The 13331-nt window shown below is 39.0% G+C and overlaps 1 protein-coding gene across 1 annotated transcript; it reads left to right on the top strand.

Annotated features, from left to right (window-relative positions):
* The first annotated feature begins 1110 nt into the window (after positions 1 to 1110).
* Positions 1111 to 5551, top strand: LOC114148627 (carbon catabolite-derepressing protein kinase-like). Its single transcript, XM_028024034.1, has 10 exons — positions 1111 to 1144; positions 1298 to 1763; positions 1890 to 2053; positions 2223 to 2451; positions 2545 to 2609; positions 2781 to 2930; positions 3057 to 4920; positions 5033 to 5101; positions 5225 to 5317; positions 5442 to 5551. Exons 1-7 carry the CDS (start codon positions 1133 to 1135, stop codon positions 3780 to 3782), a joined length of 1812 nt encoding a protein of 603 aa, XP_027879835.1. The 5' UTR covers positions 1111 to 1132; the 3' UTR covers positions 3783 to 4920; positions 5033 to 5101; positions 5225 to 5317; positions 5442 to 5551.
* Positions 5552 to 13331: the final 7780 nt, after the last annotated feature.

Genomic DNA, 13331 nt, shown 5'->3' with positions numbered 1-13331 from the left:
ACAGAAAGAATGAATCCTAAAGGAGTTTGTCCTGAAGAGGAAGCCTTGCACTTCATTGCTTCTGAGAAGGACAGAGTCATATTTCAGAAGAAATTCATCAGTGAAGACAAAGGTATGCTTTTGTTTGAGAAGATAACGTTTTCTGTTTAATACCCTGAAGCAGGTTCTACTTTTAAAGAACCTCATTTGGGTTAGTGTGGAGTATGACACTGAGCTGCATGTTGCTGCAGTCTGTGTTTATTATCTATAAAACTATTATGTGTTCTCAAGGAAGGTTCAGCCAGTTTGAACATTGTGGGACTGTAAATGCAAAGCTCAATGAAACCCTGGTCATGCTTTTCAGGTTATGGAGTTATTGCCACCAAAAACATTGAGCCAGGAGAATTCTTGCTGGAGTATGTTGGAAGACATATCTCTGGCTCTGAAGGAGAGGACCTGGTTAAAGAGTACTCAGCTGAAAATGCAGCATTTTTATATTTCTACAACTTCCAAGGACAAAACTTCTGGTGAGTACAACTGCATGAACGTCCAAACTTTGAATCTAAGCCCAGGAATAAGTATAATTAATCTCTTTTTTTCAGCATTGATGGCAGTAAAGATACAGCAAGACTTGGAAGATTCATAAATGATGATCACATCAAGCCAAACAGCAAAATTAAAATTGCAAGTAACACAGTCAAAAGTCTCTGTTAATTTAGTAACTATTTCATTTAACAAACTGAATGAAATAATTTGTGTCTGTACCTATGTGACCAACAGATATTGGATAAGCAACAAAGACCACATCTGTGTATATTTGCAATCACAGAAATTCATGCAGGAGAAGAAATCGTCTACAACTATGAAAACCCCAACTGTCAATGGCGACAGGTATGTAACTATTATTTACATATATTTATATTTTATTCAAAACATGTTTTAGCAAATGTCATGAATCTCAGATATTACTTTTTCATCTCTCATTTTTATTATATTGTTAATGAGCTTTAAGTGGCGTAAATGTTTGTAAACATGTTAAAACTCAAAATACAAAAATACAGTCAAAATTTAAATCAAACCAAATTCTGTATAATAATGTAATGCTGTAATTGTTGTTTTTTAGAAGACAACTTCATTCTCTTCTACTGAACACATGGAAAAGAAGGTAAAGATGTGTGGAAGTTTTTTCTTCATCTATATTTATTGAATAAATTCATAAAATGTTCCTATTATGTTTATGCTGTAGCAGAAACATAATAAATAAGTTGATTGGTACTCTATTGTCTCATTGTTGTTGTTTTTTTGCTTAATTTTAAAGGAATCCCGATGGAAGAGCTCACTAGAAAGTCTCAAGTCTGAGTCTGGCGTGATGGAAATTGACGGCCTTGTATTCAATCTAAACATAAAGATTGCAAATGGATGCAATGGACCAGAAGTCTTTCCAGGACTCTTCTGTAACGGCCCTGTGGCAGTCAAGCGATTTCCTAAACATATCAACAAAAGCCAATTGGAAATAGCTAAATTTCTATGTTCAGACAGATTAAAAACAAAACATCTGTTGCAGCCCCTTACTGTGATTGAAGACACTTACTTGGCCTATTTAGTCTTGCCTCTTTGTGAATATAATCTCAAAGACCTGATTGAAAATAAAGATTTTCCCGAGAGACAAAACCTGACTGAGCAGTGGAGACTGGAAATCTGTCAGGAGTTATTGCTGGGACTTCAGGAATTCCACTCACATGAAATGTTGCATGGAAATCTGAAGCCTGAAAACATCCTGTTTGGTAAAGGAAACTTAATGGGCAAACTGTACAGTCCTTTTATTCACAAATGTTGATAATCAAAATGTTAATTTTGATAAAATTATGTTTTGATATTTATATGACTAAAGATATGTTATTTGTCTACAGATATCAACAATAAAATGTGTATTGGAGACTTTGGAGCAAGCAGAAATGAGGATCATGGAGACACTGCATCATTTTCACTGCAATTAGGTGGAACTTTGTCCTGGGCCAGTTATGAAGATGTTGGAGTTAGAAAAAGCAAATACAAGAAGGAGTCAGATATCCAGGTGTGTTGAGCTTAAAATGCTCATTTAATTGTATACTACATACTAGGATTGTTTGTTGCTCTATGATTTTGTTCAATCATTAATAATAATAATAATCAGACTTATTATTATTCACTCTGCATAGTTTGACTTTGAGGACATGGTTTTAATGTAATCCGTTACATTTTAGGTAGCAGGATGCTTGATGCATTACATCCTGACAGATGGACAACATCCCTTTCAACAAACAACACCATACTTCAAGAATGCCTTTGGGATATTTGAAAATGTCAAAAATGGCAATTTCACTCTTCACTGTGAGGAAAGATGGAGCAGCCAAAGAGATATGATTTCCCGGATGCTGAGTAGATCACTCGAAGAACGTCCCACCATTGAAGAAGCTCTTCAGGCATTCATGTGTGAGTACTATTGCTTTAAATATATTATCTAATCTTATGGGCTAAAAGCACTATCTTATGTAACTCATGACAACTGATTAACTGTATTTACAGGTTTGGCACATCAACCTGATTATACTGCAACCATGAACAACAGTGGATGTGAGAATCAAAATAAAGTAAGTAATTCTTTCAAGTAGGGTAGGCTAATATAACGTTAGTTATCTGTAAGAGACTAAAGATTTTTCCACAGTAGAGATTTTGTCTTACTTTGTATTCCACTGCCTAAATATATTTATTGTCACCTGATATAGACATGTATTCACTATTTGTTGTTGTTATTATTACAGGATGGACCCCCTTCAACAAATTCCTGCCCTGAAACCTTTAATGACATGAACATTCCAGAGAGTTTGGTCACAGATCTGCCTGGCATCACTGCCAGTAACCCGCTGCCTTCATCTCTGCCGACAGAAGAGGAATTTTCTGAGTGTGAAATGGTAATAAAATGTTTAATTACTTAAGTAGTGGTAAAGATAGTTATAAATGTATAAAATAAATATGCATGTATGATATTATTATCTTGTTTGCAAAGTAATTAATAAATAAACTACATTTTCTTTCAGAATACTGAAGAACAAGTTTCCCCTGCTCTGGAAATGTCAGATCAAGAAGTGAATGATGACCCACAATCGGAGGAAGAAGAAACTACAAAAATTGAAGTAATCCACAGAAAACCATCTTCTAAAACTGAGCAGCACTCAAATGGCAGTAACTCTCAACAATGTAAGATCACAGTAAAAATGTCTTCAAACACTGCCCATCAACGTATCTATGACAAGAAGAATTATTGTCTTTTCTGTGAGAAGCCTTATGCAAAAATTACAAGACATCTGAAGCAGAAGCATTCACACCAACCTGATGTGGCCAAGGCACTCGCACACAGGAAAGGATCAAAAATGCAATCCTTGCTATTGGCCAAAGTAGCAAACATGGGAAACTATGAACACAACTGTTCTGTCCTGTCCTCTGGGGAAGGACAAATCATCCCAAAAAGGCAAGCAACCCATCAATCAGCTGGAACCAACTACCTACCTTGCAAGTTTTGTTTTGCTATGTATGTCAAGACAGATCTCTGGAGGCATTATAAGCGTTGCAAACTCCGGTCGAAAGGAGACATGGTCACAAGAAAAGTTCAGGCAAGTTCTTCCATGATGTTGCCCATGGATATTGCAATTTCCATTGGACTTCAGAGGGTTCTCCAGGACATGTCATATGACAATGTATCTCAGTTAGTAAAGGCAGACTCCCTTATTATTTCACTGGGTGAGAGAATGTACCTCAGAAACTGAGAAGTTGGACGACATCAAGCAGACATCAGAAATAAGATGAGGGAACTTGCCGGACTTGTTCTGATGGCAAGAAACATTGACAAGGATGTTGTTTTTTTGAAAGACTTGATCTGTCCAGGAAAATTCAACACAGTCCTTGAGGCTGTAAAACAGATGACTGGGTTTAATGAGTTAACCAACAGATTCAAAGCGCCTTCAACAGCACTAAAACTGCGGCATTCTCTTGTGAAAGTGTCACATATTTTGCAAGGAGAGGCACTGCGTCAACAGAATGCTGATTTAAAATCAAAAGCAGAGGAATTCACCAAGTTAATTGAACTAGAATGGACAACACATGTATCATCCAATGCCCTGAAAACGCTTTACCAGAAAAGATGGAATATCCCCCAAATACTGCCTTTGTCAGAAGACATCAAAAAGCTCCAGGACCATCTGAAAAGCCTCCAGGTGGTCTACAAAAGAAATCTCACTGATAAACCAACAGCAAAATCATGGAGCGAACTCGCTCAAGTCACTCTGACACAGCTAATACTGTTCAATCGTCGTCGTGAAGGAGAAGTTTCAAGAATGGAACTCAGCACATATTTACAAAGGAGCCAACACGACATGCATGATGAAGTTTTAGAGAGCCTTTCAAAGTTTGAAAAAAAACTTTGTGAGAATCTCACCAGAGTAGAGATACGGGGGAAAAGGGGCCGCAAAGTGCCTGTCCTGTTCCCAACAAATGTAAAAGAGTCTGTGGAACTTCTGATTAAAACTAGAGAAGAGGCTGGGATTTCCCCCACCAATCCCTACATTTTTGCTCGTCCATATTATGGATCCCAAGAGAGCTTTCGTGGATGTGACTGTTTAAGACGGTTTGCAGAAAGCTGTGGAGCTAAACTCCCACAGAATCTCACATCAACCAAACTACGGAAACATGTAGCCACAGTTTCACAACTCTTAAACCTACAAACCCACGAACTAGACCAGCTGGCAACTTTCATGGGACATGATATTGAGGTCCACAGGGAATTTTACAGACTGCCAGAGGAAACAATCCAAATGGCAAAAGTCAGTAGACTTCTTTTTGCTCTGCAAGGTGGAATGGGTAAATTCAAAGGAAAATCCCTGGAAGACATCACACCAAACATCAACTGTAAGTAAAGGATTTCAAATACGTCTATTTTGTATGAAATATGCAATTTGGACACTGTCGGCAAAAAAATAAATGTTGTGTTTAAATATTTACTGAAAACATTTTGTTGCAGCTGAGGAGGAGTCTAGTGACTCAGAAGCAGATGTCCAATCTGAGGGGACTGTTAACAGAAGTCAAAAAGGTAATTTTTTTTGCTCCTGTATAGTAATGGTAAGGAAAAAAAAAAAATCTGAACTTAATGAATAGTTTTAAAATCATATTGTTTCAATCTGATGTAAACTTCTCATTGACACATATATTTCAGAAACGTCGAAGGATAAACACTGCAAGGAGAGAACTTCATCATCCAAGGCAGCTGAGGGCAATAAAAGGTCATCATTGGCATCAAGTCAAAAGGGTATGTTTTTCAGTTATCTCTATAAAATACTGCAAATGAAAAACCTTGACTTTCATTTCCTAAATTTGGTGTTGGTGCTTTTTATTAATCAATTTATTCCTTCTCTTCCCTCATTTGCTTACAGGGAAATCCAAAAGGCCCTGGTGAGATACAGAAAGAGAAGTCATCATCCAGCATTTCAAGGACCATCTAAAGGAACTGAAGATCCCTGGAAAAGTGGACTGTGAAAGATGCCTAAAAGAGAATCCGATCCTAAGGGACAATGGGAGAGACTGGAAAGCAGTTAAATATTTTGTGCACAACAAAATTGCAGTTGTAAAGAGGAGCTTGTGCCAAGAATAACACCACAAATGCTTGGAACCAGAATCCCGAACTGCTTCATGCTTTGTAACTGTTTTTCACTTAATAAAGTTGTTCCATGTTGCTGATGGATGATGTCAGTTCCAGTCTTAACAGTTAATCATTAATTAACGGTTGACCTGTTGAAGACATTTAGGATGAAGTGAAGTGACTCAAACTGTAGCATCATTGTTCTAAGAAGATTGAAAAAACAAACACTTTTTCAACACTTATTGGCACAAGTTCACTCTCAGTACATTGGTTATTTTGGGTTAGACCTGCATACACTGTACGACTAGTATTTAGGTCAGTTTTTAGTCAACACAAGACAATCACCAGAAAAGAAAACTTTAAACACAATTCAAATCATTAACTAGAAAATTTCTGAAGAAATTTTAACGGGGCCTGCCAAAGTGTGCCTGTCGGTTGGCACACTTCGTGGGCGTTCTGATGCTACAAATTAGCATCAATGCTAAAGTAAGCTACAATGTACTCAATAGCATGTGGAGATTGACAAACATGTTGAGTAACATGGACTTATGCCATTCAGTATGTTGAAATTAGTGTACAAGTTAAAATGAGCCAAACTGCTAACATTAGCCAAAATGCTGTCAGTAGCATGTGGAGCATCACTCCATTCAGTGTACTAAGCATGGCTAATAAATAAGAAAAATAGCTAAAAGCTTCTTTTAGGGTTTAGGGTTTCTAATGCTAATGGGGGCAGTGAAATGCAAAGGTTTGTGCTAAGGTTAATTTACTGTCTTGCACAGCAGGGCAGTGCAATAACCTGAGAGAAAAAAGATAGTAAAGACTAATATTAGTTAGCACTACCCTGAGAGGAATATTTAGGCTTTTCTTTTGAAATTCTTTTACAAAACGTAATGCGGTGTCACTGTTGCTCCCCGTGATTAAGCTCATAATTACAACCCTCTGTGCTGAATAGCTCTCTGATAGCAGACGGTGTCCATAAACAAGTTTACTAAATATTGTACAATAACTGAAAACAGAGATGTAACTTCTATCATGAATATAGATTAGCCAAAAACCCTCCAAATTACAATCAAATACTTCTACTTCTGGTGGGCGACGGAAGTAAGACCCTTAATCGTTTCCCCAGGAAGCCTCCCAGGAATAAGGTTGATAGAATGTTCAGTTCCAATGGTATCAATGACATCAGCGGTTATGACTTTGTGGTATGATATTTTATCATACCACAAAGGAGTCTCTCTCTTGAATGTAGCTCGCAGACAGCGTTTTCTCAGACCTGTTCCACAGTTCTATCGTGACAGATCACTCTTCAGAGCACGTTCGAAATTAATTGAAACAAGCGGGATATCGATTCCAGATATTACACGCCTTTCAGAGAAGCAAGAATTTACCACAATATAGACATGAAGCAACAACAGATTGTTTGTGAAGATGAAGCTTTTCCAGCTGAGCTTTCATGGGTCGACATGATGGACCTCAACATCCAAGTCGACTACGACGCAGTCATTTCTTTTGAAGATGACAGCGACAGCCCCGTTAAACCGGAAGATGAATCAGCAGAGATCCAGGTGGGATCAGGTCCTTCTGACAACTTTGAGATTCCAACATCATTGGAAGTCAAGCAGGAAACAACTCCCTCTGCTGGCTTCGAGATTACCCCCACAGTGGAAGTTGTGGAAGAAACAAGCCAACACGTCATCGATCTCACAAAGCAGGTAGACGATCTTAAAAAAGAATTGCAGAATAAGATTTTTGATCTCCATGAGGAAAGAGACCGAAGGATTGCATATCAGGCTGAAGTCAAATCACAGCAGGAGGAGATTCAAAAACTGCAAAAAATGTTAGTAAAAGAACATCACCTGCGAGTCAAACGTGAACATGAAAGAAACGTGCCAGAGATTAAAGATGTGTCAAATGTTTCTTGCTCTTCCAAAGTTACAGCCGACAAGAGCATTCTTCAACAGCTGGCAGTGACGTGCGGTCAGGGGAGGCCGCACGTATTATTTTTCATGGAAAAATAATAATGATAAAATCATTTATATTGCTATTTTCACCCTGTGGTTTGTACTATACCTATTTTTCATTTAATTTAAAAAAGTTCAGATTATTTTTTCTTCAAAATCGCTGAATTTCTGCATTTTCCCATTCAAATGCTCGGAAGCGAAGCTGGTGAGGCAGCAGCGAGCTGAGCCTCACCTGGGATTGCGCAACTTCTCGCTAACTGCACTGGCTGCCATTCTGAGAGCATGTTCCTCCTGTCTGTACATCACCAATAAAATGGCTAAAAAACATTTAATGTATGAGCTGATTTTCCATAATTTAGCTTATGTATATAGTGTACAGTGTTTTGTTTTTGTCACCAATTGTGTGCGTAACGTGTTTCATGTGCTGAAGAGCGATAAGAAACGAGGTGAGGCAGGCAGTTCTCTTGCCTCATGGCAGGGGGCGCTCATGATCCCAGACATTGTGACTCCACAACTGCAGAGTAAGATACTGTAAGCGAGCTAGCCATGGAGCTAGCCATGGAGCTAGCCATGGAGCTAGCCATGGAGCTAGCCATGGAGCTAGCCATGGAGCTAGCCATGGAGCTAGCCATGGAGCTAGCCATACAACAAGGTCAAGTGCAGCGATATATTTATAGTTTTCTCCTCTTACCACAGCAATTAATTAATAGTCGCAAAATAATACTAAAACAATACTACTGCAACAGATTGAATGTTCTGCTTTTTGCGTGGGAAATATTTGAGTGTTTTTTATTGTGGCGTTGTTGTCAGTTGCTATGGCAACGAGTCTGCGCGTAGCTGCGCTGATACCAAGAGCGACAAAAGACGTGGTTTTGAGTTGTACTTTAACGGTTTTTCCCTTCGCCGTGGAGCACAGCACGAAAGGAATAATATCTACATGTCCAAGTTTGATTGAGTGAACGGAAATAGTCTTTTTGCCCTCCAGCGTTGTCCACATGCGCGAAATTTCCTTACGTAAACAATAACATGCAGGGGGTCTATATTTGTACATCTGAATATGATTAAGTCAGTGCCTCACCAGCTATGAACCTCACCGCACGTCACTGACAGCTGGAGTACTTCAAGAGGGAGGCTGAAAAATACGCCTTCCGCAACAAAGGTCTGATAGAAGTCATGGTTGAAGAATACAGAGTGAGACTTAAATATGAGGAGCAGCTCAAAAGTCACACTGAGCAAGCTTCCAAATTCAAAGCACAGGAGGAAACGATGAAATCTCTGCAGGGTCAGGTTGCAGACCTGAAGGTGAAGTTAAAACTTGCTCTGGAAAACAACCGTCCTAGAGTCTCCACCCAACCAGAGGTCCCCCTGCAAATAGAAGGCTCCCTACGACCAGAGGAGTCCAAGGAAAGACAGACCTCCAATCAATCAGGGAGGTCTAACGAAATACAGACCTCCAATCAACCAGGGGTCTCCATGCATAGCGTGGCTCGGCCTTTGCACCGACCCACACCCAGGTTGCAATCAGAGGAGTCCACGCAAAGCCAAACCCCCACACAAACATGGAGGTCCGAGGAAAGACATATGTCCATGCGACCAACCTCCACTGGTTGCATGAAGGGGCTTCATGTTGGCATTGGTGTGAAGGCCAATCTATGCCCGGCTCAGCCTTTACGCCGACCCACACCCAGGTGGCACTAACCTAGGTCACTATCCAAACCCAGGGTTTGCTAACACTCGGCATTAATTGCTTGATTAATTCAGTGGTTCTCAAACTTTTTTCAGTGATGTACCCCCTTAAAAATATATTTTTAGTCAAGTACCCCCTGACACGGGCAAAACATTTTTGGAATAAAAAAGAGGTACAGTGCTGTAAAATCACTGTCTGATTTATTAAAGCCAAACAACTTATATCAGTGAACCTGACAAATACATCCATATTGCAAACATTGCATGGTTAAACAAAAAAGAAAAACAGAAGACGGTGACCACCAGGAAGGTATAAAACCAGTCAAAACTGAAATATGCAAAACGCTGCTAATTTATATTGGTCTCTGTAATGGTACAAAATTAAATATATACATAAATAATAATTCAGTGCATGAACACACATTTATATTTTATCGAACATTTTACAAACTAATTTTTCCCAAGACTTATTATGAGGAGCCTACTGATTTTTTAAAGATATTTTGAAAAGTGTGTGTGTGTGTGTCACAAAATGCAGTGTGGAGCTCCAACCTACATTCCCCAATTCCAAAAGTTTAAATTCACTTGACTGCAGTGCAGGGATTCTGGGATATCATTGTTCCTTCTCATTGTACCATCATCCAACATGAACCTCTAGACATTGTTGTAAATGACCAAAATAAATGACAGTAACACACTTAGAGTCATTTAGAAAAGTCCAGGGCTGGTTTCTGAAGGTCGCTGGTGAAACATTTATTTATTTCTTATTACATTAATGATTGATCCACAACCGCATGCTTTGGTTATGTTATACTTCCAACAACCACTCCAATATGTTCTGTCAAGGCTTTTATCACTGCTTTGTTTAACTTAAGTGCAAGGTGTCAGAGAAAGTTTTAATCCAGGTGAAGATTTCTCAAATTTTACAAACAGTTCCTTAATGTACTTTTAGTGTCACCAAAATACACTTTAAAAAAAAGTGTCTTTTGTAACCTAAGTTATTTAGTTTTGTCTTCACAGCTGAGATATATGCACAACAATAGTGTCATAGTTTTGTTCGTACAAAGGCCACGTTTATCAGCACCACAGACCCCTAACCGTTGTTGACATTCTCTCCTAGTATTTTTTTTAATTTTTTTTTCAGTTTTAGTGTCCCTCACAGCAACTGTGTTACATGGTTTAGAAGTTAAAATTTTAAATATGTATTTGATCATATCTCTACTTTCAGCTTCCCCCCCCCGAATCTGGAATCCTTTTTGAATCATCTTATTTTCCGTCTCCAGCCCTGCAGGTTCAGTTTGCCTTGTCAGTGACTTTCTTCTATCATAGATTTTATTTGCCCACTTACAGCTGAAGACTTTATGACATTTCCTTTCAAACAGTCCTTATTTTAGTAAGGCATGTCATGAGCACAAGTCCAACTATCCAGACATAAAGGCTAATATACATTGTAAAAAACAGAGAAAGAAAAAGTAGATCTCACTTCATCTGCTTTGGAGAAATTTCCTGCTCCATTTATTTCCTTTTTGCTGTCATCTTTATGTTTTCTACACTGATTGTATTTTCTGAAATCCGATAAATTAATGGAGGTTGAAAGTCATGCAAGCTTTAAATCAGATTTTGTAACCTCCTTTTCTGGTCTATTAACTTTAGTGGGCAAGGTCGCTTTGACCTTGTTCCATTCTACTAAACTCCATTACAAAGGACGTCTTAATGTCACTTCTTTTAAACCTTTTATAAACACACATCTGAATAAGGAGCAAACACCAAACTGCAGAGGTCTTTACTTTTATGTTAAATTGAAGTGTGTTTATGGGAATTGTCATTAAATACCAACTTAAAGTGGAAGTTTGAGAAACTGTAAGATTTTACATCTCATTTTTGTTTCCTGCTCTGCCCTCTGAGGACGTTATAAAATGAACTAAAGACCGAAATACCTCGTTAAAACTTTGTCATCGTCACCTCTACAGTGATGGTTTGAATGTCTATGAAGAAGTTATTCTATAATTTAAAGTCTGTCAGCATATTCGTCAGACATCAGGTCACTTGATGTCAATTTCTGGAGAATTGAATCAGGAAAAAATGTAACCAGAAGTTAAAAAAACAAACATTTCGGTAGTTTCTTTCCAATGATATTGTTCTAGTAGTAACCAAGTCATCATTGACTTTATGAGGTCACTGCAATTGGTGATCTCATAAATAAAAATTGGTCACACAAAGAGAGCAACTAATTGTCTCAGCAGTAATTAATTTAAATGCCAATCAGCATCTTCAAGAGTCAGCACAGGTCTATACTTCCTCTTTCACTTTTTCTCTTCATCTTCAATCTGGCAAATTCCAAACGATCTCTCTTTAGTGATGATGTCACGGTTGCCATGGTTTCATCGGTAATGAGCTGAAGCAGCTGCTGTGACACCTGGCGGCTACAATGAATCCAAAATGATCGCTTTAACACACCCTAATTGTATCACTGGTGTGTTTAATTTGATAAAACATTGTGATGCACAGATTGGTCTCGTAGGGTCTGTGTAAGTGGACTAATGCAATCAATTTAGGAAACCCATGTTAACATCACGCTTTTGGTTTGCGGTAAGTAAAGGTTTAGTAGGTTGTAGGTATTGCAAAAAGGCCATCTGTTCCCTAAACCTGCTTTATTCCAGACTCCGCATACAACATGGTAAACCAGTCCAATAAAGGGACAACTTTTTTTTTTACAACTTTCTGCTCTTTAGCTGTGTTCAGGCCTGGAGTTCATTATAGTTTTCTGCATTCTCATTCCCTAAACCAAAGAGCAGGTAAAATAATATGAAGGAAAGAAAGTGAATACAAGTTAACAGAGAAAGATGTTGCAAATACCTGATGTGGTACCTAGTGATGTTTTCCTGCTGAGGAAGCAGAGAATGAGGGACTTTAGTTCAGGCTCTCCGATCTCTGGTGCTGAGGTCACTGATGCGTACAAAGATTCTCTGTGGGAAAATACCAAGTGGATGAGACTCCCCCAGAGTTTAAGACTCTGGATGTTGTGGAGTTGTATGGATGATGCAGTTCTACAATATTATATCAGGAACAGTTCCTCTGGATTGGGAGGCTGGGTGCTGATCCCGCTATTCAAAAAGGAGGACCGCAAAGTGTGTTACAACTACAGGGGGATTACACTGCTAAGCCTCCGTGGTAAGACTAGGACGTATTCAGGGGTTCTGGAGAAGAGGGTTTGTTGAGTAAGTGAAAATGTTTCCTAGATGTTTGATGCTTTTACCAATCAGAGACATGTATACAATAAAATAATTGGTCCAAGCACAAAACCCTGCGGTACTCCACAAGTAAACCTGGAGGGCAAAGAAGATATATCATTCATATGAACAAACTGGAATCCATTATCTGCGACCAAGCCAGTGCTATGCTGAGCTCTGAAACCTGACTGAAACTCTTTAAATGCTTGTACACTTAATTAGCAAGCAGATGTTCAATATGGACAGAAGACATATTTAATACTAATGTAAAACTAACCATTTTCTTACATAATAAACCTGCCTTGTTGTCTTGCAGTGTACTTCCTGTTTGAGCTATGAGACATGAAAAATTCATCATTCAATAAAATTTCCAATTCTTTAACAATCCTGGGCCTGTGAAGTTGTGTTTAATGAGACGTTGGAGCAGGAGGCTCCAGAGGTTTTATTGTTGACAGAAAATTAGGTACAGAAACTGGCATCCTGAAACCAACCTAGGAGGCAGAGGTGGCAGATTAATGCGGCTTCTTCGAAGGTGATTAGGAAGGATTTTGGCACCTCCTTACTGTTGCAGGGGGTGTAGACGGTCCAGGAGAAGGTGAGCATACCCACAGTGGCAGGAAGCAGCGAGCAACTGAACCGATGCGGGTATCTGTCGGTTTTCTAGGGTGCAGCAATGGAGTGAGAGTGTTGGGGGGGGAGGACAGGCAGGAGGATGAGTGAGAGGAAGGACTCCCACGTAGGCGATTCAGAGGAAGCAGCCGGAGGAGCCTCGTGAATGTCGACCTTTCCTCAGCATTTCAGAAGTGT

This window comes from Xiphophorus couchianus, chromosome 7 (genome assembly GCF_001444195.1).
Source record: "Xiphophorus couchianus chromosome 7, X_couchianus-1.0, whole genome shotgun sequence".
Lineage (NCBI taxonomy): Eukaryota > Metazoa > Chordata > Actinopteri > Cyprinodontiformes > Poeciliidae > Xiphophorus > Xiphophorus couchianus.
The sequence above is the reverse complement of the archived record's forward strand: the minus strand, read 5'-3'. Positions and strand labels throughout refer to the sequence as shown.